Here is a 16827-nt window from a genome sequence, read left to right as displayed (position 1 = left end):
ATAATTATAAAGACAGGAAATCTGAACAGTGAAAGAGAAATAATAATAAAAAAAGAACCCAATGGAAAATCTATAACTGAAAAATACCATATCTGAAATAAAATTCAATGGACTGAATAATTAAATAACAACAAAGAAAAGAATAAACTTCAAAATAGAAAAACAAATTCTCCAATGTAAAGACCACAGAGAAAAAAAATAAGAGCCCCTCAGGGGCATTTATATAAAAACAAATTATCTAACCTACATGGAGCTGGATTCCCAGGAGAAAAGGAAAAAGAATGAACAAAAAATTATTTGAGGAAATAATGATAAAAATTTCCCCTATGTAATGCAAATTCAAAAATGCTCCAGCAGGATAAATATGAAATGATCAGGCAGAGATAAATCATGATCAAACTATAGGAAGCCAAAGATAACAAGCAAATCATGAAAGAACCAAATAAACTGTGCACAGGGACAGTGGTATAATTAAGAGCCGATTTCTCATCAAAAAGAGGAAGGCAAGGAGGTAGACTTCACTTTAAAAAGGCAAGCCACGCCATAATTCCATAACCAGCAAAAATGCCCTTTAAAAATAAAGTCAAGGGGCACATGGGTGGCTCAGTGGTTTAAGCCTCTGCCTTCAGCTCAGGTCATGATCCCAGGGTCCTGGGATCGAGTCCCGCATCGGGCTCTCTGCTTGGCAGGGAGCCTGCTTCCTCCTCTCTCTCTCTCTGCTTGCCTCTCTGCCTACTTGTGATCTCTCTCTGTCAAATAAATAAATAAAATCTTTAAAAAAAAAAAATGAAGTAAAAAAAATATTTTCGGATAAAAGAAACTCATCTCTGCCAGATCTTTACTATAAGAAATGCTAACCAAAGTTCTTCAGCCTAGAAGAAAATAATAGTGCATGAAGAATACCAGAAATGGTAACCATATAGGTAAATACAAACCATTACTATTGTCACTGTAATATATGGGCCTGTTCAAAGCAAAAAACCATCATCTTGTGGAGTTAATAATGTAAATTTAATACACATAACTACTATCACATAAAGGACATGGATGGGTACGAAGTGGACTTAAGTACCTGAAAACTTTCCACATCTTAGGTGAACTGATACAATGTTAACTGAGACTTGACTGTGAAAAATTAAAGGTATACACTATAATCCCAGTGAACGAATAATGAAAAGCAGAGCTAAAATGGACAACAGGAAGAGTAAAGTGAAATTGTAAAACATTCAAATATCAAAAAGGGATAGGGAAAGTAAGTAAGGAAGAACGTAAGACCAAGAAACTGAGAGGACAAACAGAAAAGAAAAATCAAAGGCTCAAACCCAATCATATAAATGAGTACATTACTATGAATGGTTTAATAGTAAAAAAGAGAGATTCTGAGACTGCATAAAAAACAAGATCCACTTATAAGTTATCTACAAAAAAAGAATTGTAAATATAAAGTTACCAACAGGTTGGAAAGAGAAAAAGGATGTATCACATAATAACAAGCCTAAGAAGGACAGAATGTCTATATATTAAAATTAGATAAAACACATGTCGAGACAAAAGAATTACCAGAGGTAAAAATAATATTTTATCATGACAAAAGGGTCAATTCGCCAGGTAAAAATAACAATCAGGAATGTATATATACAAGTAAGAAAACTTCAAAATGTATTTTTTTTAAAAAGGGCAAAATGAAAAGACAATACCACAATCCTTAAGCAATAACTCAGCAAATGACACAGACAAAAATCATCAAAGACAGAAATTTGAAATACACTATCAACTGCCTTTACCTTTGTTTATAGCATAGTATAACCAACAAATACAAATCCTGTGGCTATGCCCAAGTGCTAAACCAATAAAGTCTTAATATATTTCAAAAGAATGAAATCATACAAAGTATGCTGTATAAATAAAAATCACTAACAATGAGATATCTAAAATAACCCAAATACTTTTAAATCATACAACATGTATCCAAACAACCCATGGGTCAGAAGAAAGAGAAAGTAGAAGACATTTTCAAATAAAAGGTTAACAAAAATACAAAATATAAAAATTTGTGGTATACAATTAAAGCAATGCTAACAAAAATAGATACCTTTAAAGACTTTTACTAGAGGAAAAAGAAAATCACTCATCTAAGCTTCTACCTAAATAAGAGAAAATTAAACAGAAAGTAAGCAGAACAAATAAAGACAATCAGAAATCAATGAAATATAAAACAATATTGAAAGAAGAAAAAAAATCTATGAAACAAAGATTTTTGCAAAGATCAATAAAACGGAGGCACCTAGGTGGCTCAGTCATTAAGCCTCTGCCTTCGGCTCAGGTCATGATCCCAGGGTCCTGGGATGGAGTCCCACATAGGGCTCCCTGCTCAGTGGGAAGCCTGATTTCCCTCTCCCACTCCCCCTGCTTGCCTTCCTGTTCTCACTGTCTCTCTGTCAAACAAATAAATAAAATCTTTAAAAAAAAAAAAATCAATAAAATTGATAAACCTCTAGCCAAGCTGATCAAGAAAAAAAATATTAGGAATAAAAGAGGTTGTGCTTCATCACCAGTTCCACAGTAATTAAAAGGAAACTAGAGTTACAACAGAAAACAGTAATCTGAAAATTATTGTTGGGTAATGCCATCGAAAAGAACACTTGCATAGTACATGTGATTAAGCCCAGTTTAGGCCTCTTTATAAACTTTTAAGACTTGGCAAGTAGGTTCGGGGATTCATTCATCTTGCTGCTGCCCCAAGACAAGCCTCATCTATAAGTTTCCTTTGCTTATTAAAAGTGCTATCTTCCAGGGGGCGCCTGGGTGGCTCAGTGGCTTAAGCCGCTGCCTTCGGCTCAGGTCATGATCTCAGGGTCCTGGGATCGAGTCCCACATCAGGCTCTCTGCTCAGCAGGGAGCCTGCTTCCCTCTCTCTCTCTGTCAAATAAATAAATCTTTAAAAAATAAAAAAAAAATTAAAAAAAATAAAAGTGCTATCTTCCAACCTGCAGTGGGCCAGCCCTTTCACTGGTCTTTCCCTGCCTTCTGTCTGAATACAGGGACCAGTTTCAGCTTTGCTATTCAAAGGCACAATTAAGGGGGAGAAAAATGGCAAGCCACAGAATGTGAGAAAATATTTCCAAAACATGTATCTGACAAAGGGCTTTCCTCCAGAATATGTAAATAGCCCATACAACTCAATTAAGGTGAAAAAAAAAAAAAGTTGGAAATGAGCAAAAGACGTGAACAGGTAATTTAGCAGAGAAAGTATACTAAAGGCCGATAGCACATAGAAGATACTGAACATCACTGTCATCAGGAAAATGTAGATAAAACCAAGATGAAAAACCACTACTTATCTACTAGAATGGCTAAAGTTAAAAGAGAGTGACAATACCAGGTACTATCCAAGATGTAGAACTAGGGAAATCAAATGTTGCTAGCTGGAATGTAAAATGGTACAGTCACTATGGAAAACAAGTTGGTAATTAAACCTATTAACTGCAATGGGACCCAGCATTTCCAAATCCTAGAAACATGTACCAAGAAAAATGAAAACCTATATCCATACAAAGACAAATGTTCACAGAATTTCATTCATATTTACCTAAAGCTAGACACAACACAAATGTCTAACAACTGATAAATGGAATAACTGTGGCAGAATCATTCTATGAAATACTACTTAAAGATTAAAAAGAACACAATATTGATACACACGACATAGATGAGTCTCAAAAATAGCATGCTCAATGAAAGACATCAAAAACAAAATAATACATGCTGCTTGGATCCAGTTGTGAGGCATTCTAGAAAAGGCAAAACTAGAGAGATAGAAAGGAAATAACTAACTGCCTGGGACCGGGGGGTCAAGCAAGAATGGACATCAGCTGCAAAGGGGGCACAAGGGAACACTGAATGATGGAAATATTCTGTATCTTAATTGTAGTAATGGTTACACAACCTCATATAAACTGCTGAAACACAGCAAGCTTATACACTTAAAATTATGTAAGTTATACCTCAAAAAAGCTGGGGGGAAAAATCATCAGCTATTTTTGTGGAGCTAAACAACTTATTAGATAGTTTATGTGGAAAAACCACCAAGAAAGGACAGTCAAGGAAATCCTAAAAGCAAGAACAATGGGAAAGGGTGCCAGAGTGCTACTATATATTAAACTACTTTATAAAATAAAATATAAAATTTTATATTTTATATATATATATATAAATTTCATATTTTATATATATATAAATTTTTATAAAATACCTTATAAAATCTCTATAAGTAAAATAGTATGGTAATTAGTTAATAAACAGACTAACAAAATAGACCAGAAAACCCTAAGCAGACAAAATCGCAAATGAAAATTTAGTGTACAATTAAGACAACATCTCGAATTAGTGGCGGAAAAGAGATTTTTTTAACAGTATGTTGTGTCAGGATAATTAGCCATAAGGAAAAAGATAAACTAAAATGTTCCTCACAGTATAAATCAAGGATGACTTAAATCTCAAATGGATCAGAGATTTAAATTAAAAAATAAAAACCATTCAAGTACTAAAAGAGTATGTTGGTGAATTTTTTTAACACCTGGGAATAAGGAAAAAACCTGTCCTAGAACTCAAAGTAGGAAAAGACTGATAAATCTGACTGCAAAGAAAAGACTTCTGCATAGGCAAAAACAAATACACAAAAGCAAAGCAAAACAACAACGGCAAACTGCAAACTTGTTGTAGTCCAGATAAAGGATAAATACTTCCTACAAAATATAGCTATACAAAACAGAAAAATAAAACAATGGCCCACCCAATAATAGAAAATTAGGCAAGAGATATGAACAGATGTTTCAAAGAAAAATTGCCTTTAAAATGTAATTTCAAAAAACTCAACCCTGTTAACAATTAAGAAAAATGCAAATTAAAACAACAATAAGCAAAAACAAACAAACAAAACAATAAGCACAATTTCTCACCTATCAGATACAAAAAGCCTACTAACATAAACTCTTGGTTAAGACTAAGGGGAGGGGCACCTGGGTGGCTCAGTGGGTTAAGCCTCTGCCTTCAGCTCAGGTCATGATCCCAGGGTCCTGGGATGGAGCCCCGCATCCGGCTCTGCTCAGCAGCGAGCCTGCTTCCCTCTCTCTCTCTCTCTGCCTGCTTCTCTGCCTACTTGTGATCTCTGTCTGTCAAATAAATAAATAAAATCTTTAAAAAAAAAAAAAAGAGACTAAGGGGAAATTAGGGCGCCTGGGTGGCTCAGTGGGTTAAGCCGCTGCCTTCGGCTCAGGTCATGATCTCAGGGTCCTGGGATCGAGTCCCGCATCGGGCTCTCTGCTCGGCAGGGAGCCTGCTTCCCCCTCTCTCTCTCTCTCTGCCTGCCTCTCTATCTACTTGTGATCTCTCTCTGTCGAATAAATAAATAAAATCTTAAAAAAAAAAAAAAAGACTAAGGGGAAATCAGCAATCCCAAAGGAGCTATATTGAACACTTACCCTTATAAAGGATCCCACTTACACACCAAAGAATCATTCACTAATAAAAAATATGAAAAGACACTTGTACTACAAGTGCAGATAGTACTGCAGTAAAGGCAAATAATGAAGCAACTGGTCTGAATAAACTACGGAATCAATCTTCATAACCTTGGGTTAGGCAAAGATTTCTTATGTGCAACACTAAAAGCACAAGCAATGAAAAAAAAATTGAAAAAAATGGACAGCATCAAAATTCAAATTTTTTGCACTTCAAAAATATACTGCCAAGAAAGTGAAAATATAAGCCACAGACCTTGAAAACATATTTGCAAATTATGTATCTGGTAAGAGATTGTATCCAGAATGTATAAAGATCTCTGACAATAAATATATATACATATATATATATATATATAAAAAAACATGGGCACAGGGTTTGCACGGAATATATACAGCCAATGAGTTCATAAAAAGATGCTAAACATCATCAGTCATTCAGTCATTTGACAAATGGAAATAAAAACCATAAGATGCTACTTCACACCCACTATGATGGCTACACTCAAAAACTGAACAATTACAACTTCTGACAAGACAAGGAGAAACTGAAACCCTCATAACACTGCTGGCAAGAATGTAAAACATTATAGCCACTTTGGGAAACAGTTTCTTAAAATGTTAAACTCAGATTTACCCTACAACTCAGTAATTCCATTCCTGGCTATCTATCCTAGAACTGAAAATCTATGTCCACACAAAACTTGACAACACAAATGTTCAGGGCAGCATTGTTCGCAATGACCAAAAAGTGACAACTAAAATGCCCATCAGCTAATAAATGAATAAAACGTGGTATATCCACACAATGGAATATTATATAATATAAGAAGAAGAAAGTATTAAACATGCTATGAATGTATCAACCTTGAAAACACGCTAAGTGAAAGAAGTCAGTCACAAAAAAACACCTATGCTATGATATCATGTATAGGAAATATCCAGAAAATACAAATATACAGAGACACAAAGTAGAGTAGTAACTGCCAGAGGTTGGGCATGAGGTTTCATTATGGGGAAATGGACATGTCCTAGAATAAGACTATGGTTATGGTTGTACAACTCTGAAAATTTACTAAAAGTCTGCATAGTTAAAACAGTTGAATTTTATGCTATGTAAAAATTATGCTTCCACAAGCTTTTAATTTAAGGTAAGGCACAGACTGGAAAAGTAATTTCAGTACATTTTTTAAATTACCAAATGTATTGTTAAAACTTCCACAAATCGAAACGATAAACTAGGTGATGGAAAGACAAAATGCACCTTAAAAATATAAAATGACAATTCAGATAAAGAAACTCCACTCATCAATAAACTTATGCTTAAAAATAAACATGATGTGAAGATTAACCTGCCCAGGTAACTATATGAACTGCTTAAAGAAAATGGATGACTCACAGTTCTTCATTTAGGTAAGTCTCTTAAAAAATGGTTAGGTTCAGCTGCCTCAGAGTTCCAATTATAGACAGACTATACTAAGAAAGATTCCTATTATAATTTCCCCATTGTTCCTTGCCTTTTCGGTCTTATAAACCCATCTTACACATCCAATAAAAGCCTTCTTTTATTCCCAGGTACCAACTTAAGACAAACAAACAAAGAATCACTTTGTTGCCATTTGGCTTTACTTGCTTTTAAATTCTTACACTTAGGATCATCTTTAGCCAATAATCTGTGTCAGAGTAATCTATCTCTTTTAATAAAATACAAGGTGGTTCATACAAGATAATGCAAACAACATTTGTCTTTCCAATCCTCTTTCCCTATGGTGTTTTTTTTTTTGTGTTTTTTTTTTTAAAGATTTTATTTTATTTATTTGACAGAGAGAGATCACAAGTAGGCAGAAAGGCAGGCAGAGAGAGAGGAGGAAGCAGGCTCCCCGCGGAGCAGAGAGCCCGATGCAGGGCTCGATCCCAGGACCCTGAGATCACGACCCGAGCAGAAGGCAGCGGCCCAATCCACTGAGCCACCCAGGCGCCCCTCCCTATGGTGTTTTTTAAAGTAATTAACAAAACAAAGAAAAAAAAAAGAGCACAATTCATTCTGAGCATAACCAGTAGTAATCAGCCCAAAAAACAAGTAGGAAATGAACATGCAAATGTTCACTAACCTTCCAGTAGTCAGACTGTAAACTGTAGTACCTCTGGTATGCAGATAATGCTGAAAGAGGGAAAATAAGTATGAGTCGCAATTACGTCCCACGCCAAATCAATAATACAAGTTTTAAGAAACATCACAATAAGCTTCCCATCATACCCCACCTTCCAACAGAAAGTGATATTTAAGACCAAACAATTTATAAATCTGGACCCTCCCCATGCTGTAGTCAGACATAGTAAATACCAAATATACAGGAGTTCAAGGATGTAAAACTGTTCACACCTCAGACCTAATCTTGAACAGAATCTAGGCTACCTCTTGAATCAACATGGCCTTCTCACAGAGTAGATCTGATAAAAGGATTAAGAATTTCTACTTCGAAATGTGATGAGTTATTTTTTCCCACAAGGGAATCTCACTTCTAAGAATGACCAAGAGCTCAACCACTGCAAAGAGCAAAAGGAGTATTTCTTTCGTGATGTTTCCTTTCATATAATCAACAAAAAAATCCAGCCCACAATTAACTTACTCCAACTCAATTCCAAAATAGGGAATCCCATACCCCTAAATCCATCAGGCATAAAAGGCTGTTGAAAAAATTATAGTTCCTGTCAATCCCAAAACTCAGTGAGGAGGTTAAAAAACAAAATAAACTGAAAATTACATACACACATTAGAGCTGGTAGAGAGAATCTTTTTAAAAAACTGTTCAGCAATAAATAAGTCATGAGGATGTAATGGTGTAATGGTGACTGCAGTTAACAATACTGTATTGCATATCTGAAAGTCGCTAAGGGAGTAAATCTTAAAAGCTTTCATCACAAGAAAAAAATTTTTTAACTATGTATGGTGATGGATGTAAGTAGACTTACTGTGCTCCTTTTGCAATATATACACTGAATCATTACATTATTCAATGCCTAAAACTAATGTTACATATCAAGTATACCTCAATTTTAAAAAGACTTAAGATTTTTCAAATAAAATTTCTCCAGTGTAAAATTTTATGTAGATAAAAATGGGGGGAAATGCAAATTAATATTTTCTAGAACTGCGTGTGTAACGCTTTCATAGTGTTTATCAGTAAACAGCCAAAATACATGTGATTACAAAGCAGAGAACTTTCTAAACATGTTCAAATTAGAGAAGCATTATCCAAAATCATCATCATATATCTGAACAAGTAACTTATTTAAATAATGTTCATCTTCTTTGGCATTAGATGATGCCAACCAACCCATCCTTGGAAGGGTATTTAGAAATATGTCCAGTTTTAGTGAAAATTTTATTACAAACCATCCTGCATTTTCTAGTTCTTCACACGATTGTTGCTAGCTCATAAAGGTCACTGATTAGTCTTCTAAAAAGAAAAGCAATCCAACTTATCAATCTACCTGGAAGAGAATAGTCAAACAAGGTTTGTGTCCAGAAACCATCATTGATTTATAAAAGACAGTCATAGGAAAGGTATTCTCCCTCTACTACTGGATGTGAACAAGGAAACCTATGTATCAGTAAATGCCACCACAAAGGGAACTATTCTTAGTATGAAGCCCACAGAAGATAGGAGAAGAAACAAATGGAAAGTAGCTGGATACTTTTAGACCTCAAACTAGGCCTAGTACACAACTCACCTATGAACATACACTTATGGGAGGCAATCAATCTGCTTATTATTTAAGCTAGAATCAGGTCTTTGCTTTTGTACCAAAATCATCCTAACCAGTTAGAGTCAGGGTTCCTAACAATTTTGTGCACTCAGCATATTAAATCCGGACTGCCTTTTCAATGATGTTCTGGGATTCCAGCAACCTTGGAAAGCCTGTTTCCAATAACCTACCTAATAATACATATTACATGACTTCATAAAATTCCCATTTTAGAATTGGCAGGAGCACTTAAAGAGATAGCATGGTGTCCTCCGAAGTAAATGAAACACGAGGTCCAAGAAGCCTATGTGATGATCAGCTGGGAGAAACATAGCATCTGTACTACTATATAGTAAACCAAAAAATAAATATGAACTCTCAAATTCAAAGTCAAAAAAGTAAATGCTTCCAAGTGCAAGCACAGATTTGTAAATGAGACATTCCTTCCATGAGCATTTCTTACCTTTCCAATTATACCTTACCCCATTAGGTCTAGCATCCTATTTTAAGAAAAAATCTTACCATATTTTGTGATTCCTAATTCAAATAAATCATTAGAACTCTAAAGACTATACAACTACCCATCACCAGAATCTCTATAGTGAAATCCTTCTAACCAAAGCAAAGTCATTTCAAATCTTGAAGTCAGTTACGTATCCATGAAAAAGAATTCCTGGTTCACTGTAGCTAGACTTTTCTAAAGTCCTTAACAGAGAATAAGGGAAATCATTTGTTTGGACATCCTTAAAACCTTTTTCACAATGACTCTAGCGTATTATCTTACTAGGCTTTTCCTTCCCTGAATCATCTAATCTTCACTTTGTGATCCCTGGGTTCTCTATTGGTTCAAGAAGTCCTTCTTCATCCTACTAGGAAATCTTTTTACCATTACATCAGGCAAGATTGTCCTTTTGCCACTTAACAAAAAATGGTGTGCCCAAACATACTAATATCCACTCTCTATCAACCAAATTCCAAAGCTCAGATCTTTTTAATCCTGGGAACCAACTTTATTTATGAACAGACCTCAAATTATTATTTCATAATTTTGAGTTTCGTTTTTAAGTAAGTCCATTTAGTCTTTTAGATTAAAAAAGAAGAAAAATATAATTTAAGAGTATTAAAAAACTGGCAAAGAAGCAGGGTCTAAAAAAAATAAATGCAAAAGATAACAATGAGAAGTTAAATTTAACTATTATAACAAATCAAGTGTCATGTAACCTTTCTCACACAATCTCCTTTATTTTGCCCTTTACCTCAGAAAGATAGAAGAGGAAGAAATAAACAAGGAAATTATCAAGGATAAAAGAATGACCTATACAGATGGGAGAGGGTATTACACATAGCAAGCCCTCCTTTAACTTCAAAATTGTGCTATACAGCTTTTCACATATAAAAAGGAGAAAATTAAATAACGATGGTAATACTCAGTTATAATAAGGGAAATAGCCAAAAGCGGCAAAATTTTAAGGAAATAGGCAGTTTTCTCATTCTACTAGTGCTGTAAGCATAAATTAGTAAAAATTTTTTGCAGCATAATTTAGCAATGTCAAAAGTTTTAATACAGTTAATCCTTGCACAACAGTGGAAAATTCACACATAACTTTCAACTCCCGAAAAACTCGCCTAATAGCGTACTGTTGACTTAAAACCTTACCCACAACAAAAAAAGGTCAATTAACACATATTTTGTGTGTTACATGTACCATATACTGTAGTCTTATAATAAAGCCAGGGAAAATAAAATATGATGAAAATTCTAAGAGAAAATACATTTACAGTATTGTAGTGTATTTATTGAAAAAAAACTCCACATTTAAGTGGACCTTTGCAGTTCAAACCCATGTTATTAAAGGATTAACTACACACACACACACCCCTTCGCTCAGTAAGCCCACCACATCAAAGTATTCCTTCTAAAAACATAAACACGGATGTATGCAAAGATTTAGCTACAAGGATGGACAACAGTTAGTACCAAAAAAGGAAAGAAACAGTCTGCACAGGCAATAAAGAATTCTTCTACCTATAAAATAGATACTATATAGGAAATTGAAATGTTATAAAGTGTGTTTCTCAGATGGAGAAATTAACACGATACATCAGGTTAAAGAAAGGAGAGTTTAATTCAATTTTCAAATGCTGAAAATTTATTGTGATAGAAAAGTCTCTCAAGATTTGCATCAGAAATGTTTAAAAACAAGTGTCTCTCAATGATAAAATACCAATGGGTCTTTAATATATTCACATAATATTTCTTAAGTATGAAGTGGCTAGCACCATGCCAGATATAACGAAATAGAGATGTGAACAAACACATGTCTCTGTTCTCAAGCTGTTTACCTTCTATGGTTATTGATCTTTTAATATTTTTCCTTAAACAATGAGCATATTATTCATATAAATGTTAAAATAAGCGTACTTATGTTAAAATTAGGAAATGGTCAACATTATCAAATGAGAACTCCCAGGAAGGAGACAGTAGGAAAAGTAGCAGCTTTAGGTAAACATACATTCTCACCACTACCTAAAAGACTGTGACATTAAGCCTTTTATTATTATTTTTTTTCATCATGGTAAGTATACTCTTGAATCCCTATCACCCATTTCACCTACCGCCACCCACCTGCACTCTGGTACCCATCAGTTCATTCTTTATAATTAAGAGTCTGTTTCTTGGTTAGCCTCTTTTTTGTTCCCTTTACTCGTTTGTTTTATTTCTTAAATTCCACATATGAGTGGAATCATATAGTATTTTTCTTCCACTTATTTTGCTCAGCATTATACTCCTTAGTTCTACCCACGCTGTTGCAAATGGCAGGATTTCATTCTTTTTCATGCCTGGATAATATTGCATTGTCTATATATACCCTATCTTCTTTATCCTTTCATCTACTGATGGGACACTTGGGCTGCTTCCATAATTTGGCTATTATAAATATAGTTTGGCTATTGTACATAAGGTTACAATAAACAAGGGGATGCATGAATCCCTTTCAATTAGTGTTTCTGTATTTTGGGAGTAAATACCCAGTAGTGCAATTGCTGGATCATAGGATAGTTCTACTTTTAACTTTTTAAGGAACCTCCATACTGTTCTCTAGAATCGCTGCACCAGTTTGCACTCCCACCAACCATGAACAAGGGTTCCCTTCTGTCCACCATTCTCACCCACCCACACGTTATTTCCTATGTTGTTGATTCTGGCCATTCTGCCAGGTGTGAGGTGGGATCTCACTATAGTTCTGATTTACATTTCCCTGATGATGAGTGGACATCCAGCTATTGGATTCAAGTTAATTCCTTCTAAGTTACAAGCAGCCTAAAGAGTTTTTTCAGTAAAAGAATAAGGTGTAACTGAAGAATAAAAAGAGAAGTTCAAAGTCTTACTATAATTTGTCTGGCATTTTAAAAAGAGAGATTTCCAGAGAAATACGGTGAGGGAGTAGAGAGAGTTAAGAAAGATTCAGTAGATAACAGAAACTTCATGCTTGGAAGTATTATGGCTTTGAGTTAAGGTTATCAGAACAAGAGAAAGACAGTGTGCTTGATGACAAGTCCATACGTGCAGTGCAGCATGAAAAGACACAACAATGCAGTTTAAAGGTGATAGCCTTGCCAGAAAAAAGGGAACCTTCTGCAGAGTTACATGCGATGGAAATGCAAGGAAGGAAGGTTTAAAATGCAGTCTATATTCCTAATATTAGACTGTGTACTAAGTGCAGATAAAACTCAGTATTTCTGTTTTCACCCCTAGCCCAATGTGTCTAGGTATGGAAGGAAAAGGATGTACTTCTTTGACATTCTTCAGATTTGTCAGTTGCACTGACTGCCTTCTTTAGGCCAGAATGGGCTATGGTTGCCTAAGTTATTAGGTCAACAGATTTATTTGATTTATTTTGTTTGTTATCCAAGGCTAGACTGAAAGATTACATTTATACCCTGGATAAATGATATCTTAGAGAGCTTGTATTAACTTTCATTTTATATAAATGACTGATTTATTCTGCTCACTAGCGCCTTTCTGCCTTCTCAAATAGTGATTGCCTACAACACATCTTTTCCCTTTTATGTAGCATTAATACGTATTAAACACATGCTAACATTTGAGAACCCTGTGAACAGTATCTACAACAGACCTTTGTTCCCATCTCCTTTTCTCCACAAATTTGCAAAGATTTAATATTACAGATTCAACCAGACAGAAAGTTAGAAAAGCTAAGAAACAAATAATCTTTTACTGCTTCATCAGCACCTTCACTGAGACTTTCAACTATAATTAAGGCACACTGTCATTATTAAATCAATATATCTGGAGCACCTGGGTGGCTCAGTTGGTAAAGCATCTGACTCTTGGTTTCAGATCAGGTCATGATCTCGGAGTGGTGGGATCCAGCCCCATGTCAGACTCCACTGGAGGTTATTTCCCTCTGCTCCTCCCCTTGCTCTCACATCTTTCTTTCTCTAAAATAAATAAAACCTTGGGGCTTCTGGGTGGCTCAGTGGGTTAAGACTCTGCCTTCGGCTCAGGTCATGATCTCAGGGTCCAGGGATCGAGCCCCACATTGGGCTCTCCGCTCATCAAGGAGCCTGCTTCCGCCTCTCTCTCTGCCTGCCTCTCTGCCTAATTGTGATCTCTATCAAATAAATAAAATCTTTTAAAAAAAATTAAAATAAAAATAAAATAAAACCGTAAAAAAAACTAATATATTCCTCAAGATCTTTAGCACCTCACATTTGGCTTACTATAACAGAAACAAAGTATATGTTTTAAGTTCCTTCAATGTGTTCTGCAACAGCTCTCTGGTTCTTGAAGCTACTATAACTTGTGCTTATTGCCTAGACATAGGATTCTGACAACCTTAGCTACGGTCACTGTTTTTGCTTTCCTGGATACTTCTCAAAATGCATTTTCTAATTCTAGACCATGAGTGAACTGAACAAAACTTGTGATTCCCAAACTGCAGTGGAAGTACTAGTGATTTTTTTTTTTTAAACACAGATATCACAGTTTGAAAACTACTGAATACATTTAAATGAAGTTATACAAAGAAATAGGGTGCAATGAGTAAATGCAATGACCACATATGAACAATCACCTTGACTGTAATGGGTTTTTAGAAACATACATAATATCCATTCTATGGATATTATATGTCTATATAGGTCAGTATTTTGGATTTTTATTTCATTTTATTTTACTATCTCAACACAAATTTGTATTGTATAGCAAAAATATATACAATGCAAACTAATTCCAATGATTCTATCTGAAAGGAGTTTTAAACAAGAAAGAGTAAAAGAATCACAACCTTCAGGGGTGCCTGGCTGGCTCAGTTGGTTAAGTGCCTGGCTTGCGATTTCTACTAAGGTCATGATCTCATGGGTCATGGGATGGAGCCCCAGGGTTACACAGGGCTCCACATTCAGCAGGGAGTCTGCTTGGGACATCCTTCTATCCCTCTCCCTCTGCCCCTCCCCAACTTGTAGGGACACGTGTGCACTCTCTCTCTCTCATGTAAATAAATAAATCTTTAAAAAAAAAAATCACAACCTTCAGTTCTAACAGCTACAACAATAAAGAGGAAATCATGCAAGGATTAAGAAAATGGTAATTTCTGAAGAAGCCAAATAAGATCTATCATCGGAAAATACCCACTCTGTGTTCTTATATTTTATATACCCTAGGATGGAGTCTTGTCATTCTACCCAAGAAAGACAAAGAGAGCTCACCAACTCTGACTTAAGACTTCTTCACATTAGCAACTCTTGGCATCAAACTCACCCTAGCCATCTGTAACTGCTGAGTTCCAGAACAACCAAAATTTATTTTGTCCAAAAGTGATAGACAATGCAACAAAATGAGAAAATTACTTGAAGGAAGGAGGAAAGGGAGAAAAAAAATCAATCACTGGAGGGAATTTCAGAGAAAACTTCCAGCTCACAACGAACCACAAAGAAACTATTTTTTTAAATATTCATGGGTTTCATGCTAATATCAGGAATGAGTTATTACTATATCTCCCCTTCAATTAACTGTTTTACTTTAGGATTTCTTACTATCTCCCAAGTCTCCTACCTCATAATTTCCTTTTAGAATTTTGATGTGTACTCTGAGATAATTTGCTACTTAATTTTCTTAGTGATTGTCCTTACCTATAATTTGCCACACATATTTACAGATATTACATATAATTTCTATTATACTACTCCTAAGGTCCATCACATATATTTGCAAGAATATATATGCCTGTCCTTCAGTCCAGGGTTCTCCATCTCTCAGGTTGTTTTCCAACCCAAAGAGAAATCACTGCCCCATCTCAGGGCTTAAGGCAGTCTAACAGCGCCATCAGCTGTTTGGTTCAGCAAAGGCTAATGAGTTAGCTTCGGGGTTAGGAGCAGCAAAGGAGGTACAGGAGACTCTAAAAAACCATTCAAATCTCGCTTCTAGGAAGGAATATCAGGAGTCCTGCCTGCAGACAGCCTCTAACAGTGAGCTGCTTTAGGTGCAGAGCCACCTTGCTCAAGGTCACACTCCCTCCCAGGCTGGCCCATACCCAGTATCAAAAGGATGGAGTATAAAGACCTGGTCATCTTTGCCCAACTTGGGATAGCTCTGAAGGGCCATTCTAGCTCCAAGGCTCCACATGGAGTTGGCCAAGGCTGTCACAGCTTAACTTCTCACCTCTGTCCAATCCAATTTTATTTCACTATCCCTCTTTTCAATCCAATTCTTTGCCCTCTACCTTCCACAAGTGCTGATCCTAAAGGCACTCCTTACTAAATATCCTGTATGCTGAACTCAATCCAGAGGAATCCAACCCACAATAGGCCAAGAGCACTGAGACTTTCTGACCGACTAAGCCACCCTGGTGCCCCTAACCAATTAGTTCTTAAGAATAAATTCCTAGAAGCCAAATGACCAAATCAAGTGACAGAAAGTTTTTTAAAACTCTTCAAACATATTACAAAAAGGTTTAAAAAAAAAAAAAAAAAACCTGTTTTAGGAAATCTTTTTTTCCTTGTTTCAAATTCATCTGACATGACAGAAAATGTTTTTTAATGAATAAATCCGTAACAGTAATGACAAAATATACCATGTGCAGATCAGAAATGTTTAGGAATTCCTATAAAGCAGGAAGCAAGATGGTATCACAATGACAAATAAGGACAAAAAGCACAATCCAAAATGTACACAAAACAGATTCTACCATTTTGTACTTCAAAAGTAGAAGCAGTTTTTCACAAGGAACCCCAAGCTCAGAAGACTTCACACAAAGAAGAGGACTCAGTACTATAACTAAAGAAGTGTCTTCAGAATAATGAGCTGCTAAGTCCCCTACATACATATACCTGAGCAATTTACTCACATGTTCACTGTATGGCTTATGTGTACTCCCTAAAAAGTTATGGTTTATAATCTGTTCTCCAAAATTAAATGTCTATTTGGCTGGAGCTGGAGGTTCTCACCTTGCAGTGGGTTCCAAAGGAGAAGTAGGAAGCAGCCTGAGGTAACAATGTCTCCATAAACTGGTGGTAGGGGTGATGGGAGTGTGGA

General features: G+C 35.5%; 1 protein-coding gene across 7 annotated transcripts in view; it reads right to left on the bottom strand.

Moving 5' to 3' along the window:
* KDM6A (lysine demethylase 6A) overlaps nucleotides 1-16827 on the bottom strand; it is a 211951-nt gene that overhangs the window by 124924 nt on the left and 70200 nt on the right. For all 7 annotated transcript variants that reach the window (XM_045994863.1, XM_045994860.1, XM_045994866.1 and 4 more), the window contains exon 4: nucleotides 7631-7680. In XM_045994863.1, the coding sequence (XP_045850819.1) occupies nucleotides 7631-7680 (50 nt within the window). The remainder of the gene's footprint in view (nucleotides 1-7630; nucleotides 7681-16827) is intronic.

The sequence above is a fragment of the Meles meles genome, chromosome X (assembly GCF_922984935.1).
Source record: "Meles meles chromosome X, mMelMel3.1 paternal haplotype, whole genome shotgun sequence".
NCBI lineage: Eukaryota > Metazoa > Chordata > Mammalia > Carnivora > Mustelidae > Meles > Meles meles.
This window is presented reverse-complemented; position numbering and strand designations above follow the sequence as displayed.